This window comes from Bactrocera tryoni, chromosome 1, assembly GCF_016617805.1.
Source record: "Bactrocera tryoni isolate S06 chromosome 1, CSIRO_BtryS06_freeze2, whole genome shotgun sequence".
Classification (NCBI taxonomy): Eukaryota; Metazoa; Arthropoda; class Insecta; order Diptera; family Tephritidae; genus Bactrocera; species Bactrocera tryoni.
The window spans coordinates 2,371,614-2,380,682 of NC_052499.1; the positions used below are offsets into that span (position 1 = coordinate 2,371,614).

Genomic DNA, 9,069 nt, shown 5'->3' on the forward strand with positions numbered 1-9,069 from the left:
ATGCATTCAAATGTCGGTTTTTTAGATAAACTACGTTGGCGCTTAAAGTGAGTTGTGATTTAATGAAAAATTAAGTCTATCATTTTGTAAGGGCTTAGATAGATATATAAACTTTTTAGAGTCAGAAATACCGGTGAAATATTTAGCATTTTAAGTATAAGTCATTTTGTATACGTGATTATAGTGAGCGAGAGTGATCTTGAGAAAGATATCAACAAAAGTTTCATCAACTTAGTCAAGTGTTTGTGTGACTACTCTACCACTTACTTACACAGTAGTAAACGTCTTCTTCATTCCAAAAGAATGCTTCCCAAATTACGATGCTTATATTGAAAGCCTTTGCTTTAATCACACATTCTTTTGGTCGCAACAGTTCTTCTGGTCAATGCTGAACTTAGATCACGGGTTTCAATATTCAATTTGCGCTGTGTTCGTGTCTTTAAGCTATAATTTTAGTTTAGTGCATATTCATTAAAAGTTCTATATTTCAGCGTACTTGGAAATAGATATGCTCAATACCGTTTAACCACCAACGAGACCGCTGTGGTTGAAACCGAGTATGGCAAAGTGAAAGGTGTTAAGCGAAGAACAATCTACGAAGTGCCATATTATAGCTTCGAGGGGATTCCCTTCGCTAAGCCACCAGTAGATGAGCTACGTTTCAAAGCGCCTGAGCGACCTGAGCCATGGGATGGTGTACTAGATTGTCTGAGCCCAAAAGACAGAGCCGTGCAACTGCATTTAATAACAAATAATGCGGAGGGTTCGGAGGATTGTCTGTACTTGAATGTGTATGCGAAGAATGTGAGTTGGAATAAGCAAGTTTCATGGAAAGCAGTCTTATAACTTTGAATTTATTATTACCATAAAAATATAAATTCTAGTTAAAACCAGATAAGCCACAGCCCGTTTTGGTTTGGATACACGGTGGTGGCTTTGTTGTGGGCGAAGCGAATCGTGACTGGTTTGGACCAGACTATTTCATGGAGAAAGATGTAGTTTTGGTGACAGTGCAATATCGGTTGGGTGTTTTCGGTTTGTACAATGTCTTTTTCGTATTCTTAATTAAAAAACAAAAAAAACTAAAATCAACAATTAAAGGTTTTCTTACACTCACCTCGCCGGAATTGAATATACCTGGTAATGCCGGTTTGAAAGATCAAGTGTTAGCACTAAAGTGGGTTAAAAATAATATAGCCAACTTTGGTGGCGATCCAAATTGTATAACTGTATTCGGCGAAAGTGCTGGTGCTGCCGCGACGCATTATCTCTGCATTACGGAACAAACCAGAGGTCTATTTCATCGCGCAATTTTAATGTCTGGCGCTGCCATTGCTTCTTGGGCGCACAATGGTCAGGAGCGGCACGCTTATCCACTTGCCAAGCTAGCCGGATTTAAGGGGGAACAAGATGAACAACAAGTCCTAGAATATCTGAAAAAATGCAAAGCGACCGATCTGGCACAGTTGGAGCAGAAAGTGCTGACCACAGTTGAGTTACAACGAAAAATAATGTTTCCTTTTGCACCCTGTATAGAGCCATACGATACGCCGGATTGTGTAATATCAAAAAGTCCACGTGACCTTATGAGAACAGCATGGAGTAATTCAATGCCCATACTGGCGGGTCATACTTCAGCGGAGGGTTTATTAATGCTGCCAAGTGAGTCTTAAACAACTTTAATTTTTTAAAAACCATATTATAATGCATTTACTAAACTTACAGTTATTAAGGCAATGCCAATTTGTCTGAATGAATTGGAAACTTGTCGTAGCTTCGTACCATATGAAGTAGTGGATGCTGTGGATATCGAGGAAAATGCTGCCAAGCTGAAAAAAATGCATGCCGACAGTGCTGAGCTTACAGCTGACGAATATATGGATGTATGTACTATCTTACAAAGCGCCCAGTTCATATTTTTATTCGCTTCATCATAGACAGTTTATGAATTTGCATCCTAATGCTCCGAAGGCTTATTCAAGTCCATATTCTGATCATGACTGTGACTGCTTTTTCCTATAGAATCTTGAGAGAGGGCTTACATGTATAATATCCCTGCGGCATAAAATAAGTCGCTTTATGTTTGAGCAGGTTCTGCGGCTGACGCAGGTTGGGTGCATCCTACTTTAGACCTGACTTTATACCGCCGAGCGTTATCTTGTGTGCTTTATTTTGGTCATTATCTTCAATGTTCCAATCGGGTTCTTTTTCATTTCTCAGTTAAGCTGCCGCTTTGAGTAGAAAGTTGAGGACATTAACATGAACGCTCAACGCTTTCAGGAGAAAAGCTCACCTTTCTTCAAGTACACATCGAGAGTTTGAACATTAAGTTCGATATCAAGTAGTGAGATCATGATTGCGATTAGACATCTTTAATTTTTTTTTAATGCCTGCCAGATTTTTAAGAATCACATAGAGAGTTTTGAAATAAAACAAGGCACTACCACCAATGGCTTGGAAAACTTTAAATTTTCTGACAATTCACTCAATATATTTATATATATCTCGTATGGTTTTCGTTTCAATTTATCATTTTCATACCAAAAACCATTTCAATATTTCTATAATCGCATTTTATAATAAAATTACACTCCATTTCACAATATTATTTCAGATCAACGCTTATTGGCTCTTCTACTTTCCTCTTCATCGTGTTCTGCTCTCGCGTTTGACTAATGCCACGTCTGCTCCCACATATCTGTACCGCTTCGACTACGACTCGGAAATATTATCATACCCCTATCGCATTTGGCGGTTTGGTCGCGGCGTGAAAGGTGTATCTCATGGCGATGAACTAGCTTATCTCTTCTCACATGCAATGGCAAATACACTTTCTAAGGAGAGCCCTGAATATCGCACAATACAACGCATGATTGGAATTTGGACGCAATTTGCGGCAACTGGTAACCCAAATGATAAAGAGGTTCTTGGTATGGAATCACTTTCATGGGACCCCATCCGTACACCTGAGCCTGCTTACAAGTGTTTGAATATTAGTGAGGAGCTGAAAGTAATAAATTGGCCAGAAATGGAAAAGGTTAAGGTGTGGGGGTCTACTTTCGATAGAAAGAAGGACTTATTGTTCTAAGCGTAGTATGTGTGGGGGCAATAAAATGTATAATTATGGTAAACACAATTTTATAATTTCCCAATGGGGTGATATTTCGTCTTTATTATTGCAAAGTGTGCAAAAGAATTGTCTGACTGACTTATCAGCGTGTGTGGCAAATATCAAATTCAGAGTAATGTGAAAAAAACTACCGAAAATATGCATGAAGACGTGTGATCTTTTCTCTAAGGAGAACATTTTACTTCAAAAGTATGTAGACATCAGATATGATGAGAGTATATACTAATGGTACTTTAAATATACGAGGGCGGTCCAGTAAGAACTTGATGGCACAAAAATTTCAAGAGTTAGTTAGCATGGTGTTGTTCACTTAGGTAGATGAAAAAAGGAAAAGAGCAATATCTTTTCGATGGAGTTTCCAAATATTGGTTTATTGAGTCTCAGTGATAATATTTCAAACTTTCACAATCTAAATTTAAGAGGCTACCTCTAAAATTTCGTACTTTCTTCTTCATCTGGCGGAATACTGAGGTATCTCTCAGGCAGAAGGCTTTGCGGTCAGGAAAGCTGAACAGATAGGTGAGTCAGGAAATAATGTAATTAGTTTCCATATTTAAGTCGATAGCCGAGCGGTATTTAAAGAAATAATCTCACATCGAATTTCGTCAGAGAATGTCCTTAAAAGCAGGGAGGTATAAGCCGGAAAGCGGTTGCATATATAAATGATTTCCAGGCTAGCGTTGCGGAGAACGAAATAGCTTAGAAAAAGCCATAAAATACTATAGAATATAGCCACAACACAAACTGAGTGATCGGAATCAAGTCCTTTTATAGGAAATATTTTTATATGTGAAGGGTATTACAGCTTCGTTTTATAGTTTTCTTCCGTAACATTGCCTTATATTCTAGTTTTAGTTATTTCTAGGTAATGTCCTGTTATACCAAATCCTTATAAAGAAAATTCCCATGTTCATACAAAGTGAAAGATCCTATCCCCAAAACCATTAATTAATGAAGAACTAAGTAGGAAAAGGATCTCTCCAAACTTAAACGCTCCGGGTTGCAGCATGATGATGGTAGAGTAGAAACAGCGTACAAATCGCCAAGATATCCTCGCTTATATACACACAGCTAAATAGTACATATGAGTATATGCGTTAACAAGCCCCATCATCTGAATGTATAGAAGTTATACTCTTTTATGCACCTTTCCATGTAGAACTGAATGCTGCTCATATAATTATATGCAAAAGATAAGCGTGCATTGCTGTGGAATAGCTGCGCATTAAAGAAAATTGCATTGCTGTCATGCAATTGCGTGCACATATGCCTGACTCTCCCCTTACATATAGACATATCTAAGTATCAGAATGACTCAACCATTGCTGGGGTAACGATGCAGCACACGCTTACGCAACGTCATTGAACAGATGGTTACTGGCAAGCGATGATTGTTTTGCGTGTTCTTCTTTGAGCCAAGCGCAGCTTGTTTCGGGTGTGTATAATAACGCTGTTCATCCTGTGGGTATCACTTTGTACCGCCCGCCACTTGCAGACTTAGAAGATTGTTGAAAACCAGATATTTACCTGTACCTCTATATGTGCCTTCCATGTACCCCTGCAGACAGTTACAGATGTTATTTGAAGCAAGCTTTTCAAACAACTCTAGAATACAATAATGGCGAAGACGAAGATCTGTGGTCAGAGGATCGCCATGAAAGAGCCCACGGTTTCGAAATTTCCAAGTTTCTTGCGTGCCTTACACTCCGTTTAGTTGAAATTTACATCTGTGTTCTTTGATTTCTCTTACTCTACTTATCACTACTTCCAATGGTTAACCGGTGGTATTATCAGCAGCTTGTTTATAGATCAGTGCTTGTTATCTCTGGTCCCTTTTACTTTGCTATGTTTTACATATAAATTTCTCGACAAAAAAAAACAGGCTATTGATAAAAAGGCGATCGGCGACTTCCACTTTGTCTTACTAAAATTGGGTTGGTATTTTTACAAAAAGCGGAGATCTTTGAAACTGACTTGGAGTCATAACGTCGATATTTAATAAAAGCAAGTGTTCCATTCTTTCATTTAAGTGATCCATGTAAAGATCCTTTGGACGAAAATCAGCCCTAGGGAAAGTTTATTTATCTAGTAAACCACTTCTTTCGACAGCGACGCCACAGTCAAGTGTGATAAATTCAGGATGACAAAAAAAGTGCTAACTACAGAAAGTTTTCAGTTATATTTCTTCAACAATTAAAAAGGAAAAACATTAATTAAGGACTAGCTGGTACAACAGTTAACTAAACGATATTTAGAGCAGTGAAAGATCACTTGCCTCTGCGATGATTTTTTAACTTGTAAATATTTCATGGGATCACTCAAGTAAGAGAGAATAGGTAGCCACTCCTTATCTCAAAAAGTGCGGCCAAGATGGGACCTCCAACTCGCTCCGCAGCATTACCAACCGCTTGCAGTAGATGAGACATTTATTAGCATTATTAATACTAAGACTGGCCACTCATAAGGAAATGGACGAGATCATGTTGCTGTCTGTATAATTTCTTTCATGATACCAGAAATGAATCTTACATTCTTTAGGTTGCAACCTCATTGTGCTCCTCCTTACTTGTTTTCCTCGTGTTCTTACTGTTCTATTAATACCTGATGATGCGCGCGACAATAGCGAATTACAGTCAGCGATTGGTGTAATAACATAATAATGAAATGGATAGCTATGCATAAACATTTATGGTATGTATGCGTATGTGTACCTTCATATTTAAAGTGGATAATAGTACATGAGCAGCGATTCACACATAAATATCTTTAATAAGAATAAAGCAGCCATGGTTTTGTTTCTTTTTTTCATTTATATAAAGAAATTTTGTACTAATTGGAAAATAGAAATATCGGACGGCTATCTTAACCACTTCCTATATGCTATAAAAACAATAATACGAGTATATAATATTAAATTTAAAATAATTTTCAAAGAGTATGACAAATATTTACAAAAACATGGATTAACTTCTATCGGGAAATATTCCTTCTTAAGAAAGCAAAACTGTGTGGTTTTGAGCTTTTTAGAATACATGAACATAAGTCCTTTTGGTTGTCTTTACAATAAGATACTACATTGAAACTTGCAGAGAAATCCAGACCTCCAAAGCAATATGATACAGAATGATATCTTTGAAATTTTCATTAAGACAATGGAGTTTATGGGATTGATCAGGTTCATTCGTGGCACCGCGAATTTGGGTAACATATTTAAACTGTAGCGCAGTTTAAGATTGATGAGATGTTGGTTGAAGGCTTCAGTTGCTAGGTTCAATATCGGGATCGCATAACGCTTGACCGTAAGCAACCGCACTGTTGCCATGGTTAGGCCAATGTGCTCTCAAGGTAACCCAATTAAGCACCATTTAACAACTATCAAACATAAATCAATCATCGTCATAAATCAGCCTACATAATACTATATGCTCGTATGTGCAGAAGGCATACCAATTCATGTGTGTGTGTAAATTCTGAAATCAAATCTCAATCAAAGGCGGCAATTGTCGGGTTGATGGATACAAGAGCAATAATTTGAATCCATTCATTCACAACAGCCTTTCGTAGCATACGTGTATGTATGTTAGATGCTCACACCTCTGGTGCAATACACATTTTATTGGCGCTTCTATGAGTTGGTATAGCAGCTCAGCTGCAATATCTAATACGATTTATGGCAAAATAGGTCAATAATAGCAGTCAATTGGATTTGATTGATTTTTCAATCTCTTCATCAACCCATACATAGGCACAGAAAATGCTTGTGTGTTTTCAGCTTTCAGATATTAGTTTTCAATTCCACAGTTGACCTGGACGGATCGCAAGTGGCCAGTATATAATTTAAATGTGTAAGTCTGTGTAATATTTTATATTTACTAGATTATGCTATATAGGAGTCTACTCACCGTTTTATATCGGTTGAATGTTGGGCATTTGTTTTCGGTTCTACTAATATACAGTGAAGTGTAAATTTGTGTATTAGCGGGTTAAAAAAAGACCGTTGCTAAGGCTCTTGATTGCAAGCGGCTTCACATTAGCTCTACTGAAGGCTTTGTAGTCTTTGATGAAAACCAAATAAGTCTGATTTCGTAATACGCTAAGACATATACATATACAAAGATGTATACTGTTTTTCCTGAATAAACTGAATATTTTTGAAACCGTTAAAGCATGTAAGTATTTTTTCCGCACGTTATCGTAAGGGATCATAACTGTAAACAACATACATAACAAATCGAACATAACGTGCTCAAACTCCACCCACACATATATACAGCTTATCTTTCATTTGGAGTGCATTGAAGTCAATCAACTCCTAACCCATAGCAATTGATAACTGCCACCGAAGCTCTAAGCCTCTACGAGTGCAAATGCAACGAGTTGTGAAATGTCTAAACATGTCGACTGCGCCAGCGGCAAATGCAAATGGCAGCGAAATTCTAACAATAATGTGAGTATTCCTAAGAGCAGGCACTGTCAGCTGTCACTTCGCTGTTGTACGAACTCTCCGCCTGTCATTGCAGTGTAAAAGTTAATGAGCACAGCGAATTGACTGCGAAGCGCGCCGCGACGGAGCCTCATCGCCTATATTACAAATGTCAACTGCCAGACGTTTCCCATGGATACTCGTATGCAACTCTTATTAACAAAGGAGCTTATGCGCTGTCTTCGGTGAAGTGCACTTTTTCTAAGCGATTGATTGACATCACTTAGTTGAACTAGTTGCAGTTTGTTGTTGCTCCCTTCAGCTCGCATGTATTGCAGCAGGCGGCGCTATTGACTAAATGCTTCGAACTGCAACATATTTTCCGCTGCTAGCCAAGTTTAATGAGTGGGTTTAGATTTGTTGATTTTCTACTTGCTGCGCTGTATCAATGCGCTTAATGATTTCTATTCGCAGAATATAATGCATGCCGATTCGGAGCAGTGATAAAGCAATGCGCCATGGAATATTGGCAGAGGAAGAAAAGTTGCAATATTCGTGATTTTGTTTGAAGCTTTTCAATGCTCATCGCTGGTAAAGTGTAATCTAGATTAAACTGTTTCGAGTGGTTCGGAAAATTTGCAAAAGAGTTCCGTAGACATTTAGTAATTCCAAATAAATAGCTTGCATACACTTCGACTGCTGCCGCGATTTAGTATTATGCGTTGGTTTACAGAAAGAGCAAAATTTCATAGAACAGGGAACGGTGCCTGGCTTTCAAGTGGCAAACCATAAAAAATCTGCGCAACAAAGGAGAATATATGTAAAAACAAGAGACAGCCACAAGACAAATGCACCGGTTCTCCATCTTACTCTTTCAGGGTAGCATCACTAATTAGTTATGTGTTAGCTTCTTCTTCTTTACTGGCGTAGACACCGCTTACGCCATTATAGCCGAGTTTACAACAGGAGGATGGAGTCATGTGTAGAAGTTCACGTTAGTGAGGAAAGCTCTCTGATCGCCATTCACTTGGGAGTGGCCAGAAACGGTTCTTTTATATATGGCTCAAGCGGTCTTTGACCAAGTATCCTCTGGGTTGCCAGAAAATATCCGTTAGAAGACGAGCTAAAGTGAGAAGGCGCAACATCCCCACCGCAGGGTTGTGCGCTGGGTTTGAGACCCGCCACGTAAAATAACGGCCCCAATGAAAAGGTTATGTGTTTGCAATCAGTTCAAAAGTAATGGGTTCAAAGAGTTTTGTGGTATTTCCTCGTAGTTTATTATTTAGACATTAAAGGCATTCTAATGATGTATTCTAGAGAATTGGAAATGTGTATGAAACAGTCATTTCCCAATGTTCGAACTCTAAAAAAACGTCAAAAGCGGTTCAGTTTTGTACATCCATTTTAGGGTTTGGAAAAGACGAGAACTGTGAGATCTATGTAGATGACGATAACAGCTGATTTCTGAAGCCTAAAGGGGTGACGTTTTCAAAATCAAATTTTTCCAATGACCCAA

The 9,069-nt window shown here is 38.2% G+C and overlaps 1 protein-coding gene across 2 annotated transcripts; it reads left to right on the top strand.

Moving 5' to 3' along the window:
• On the top strand, positions 1–3,131 carry LOC120782264 (esterase B1-like). 2 transcript variants are annotated; one of them, XM_040114433.1, is made up of 6 exons: positions 1–47; positions 492–804; positions 885–1,035; positions 1,102–1,662; positions 1,726–1,883; positions 2,615–3,131. In XM_040114433.1, the coding sequence occupies exons 1-6, from the start codon at positions 1–3 to the stop codon at positions 3,086–3,088; spliced, it is 1,704 nt and encodes a 567-aa protein (XP_039970367.1). In that variant the 3' UTR covers positions 3,089–3,131. The 2 variants fall into 2 exon arrangements, with proteins under 2 accessions (XP_039970367.1, XP_039970368.1); XM_040114434.1 differs by lacking the exon at positions 1–47 and adding an exon at positions 97–429 and having other exon boundaries at positions 2,615–3,088.
• The last annotated feature ends 5,938 nt before the right edge of the window (positions 3,132–9,069 follow it).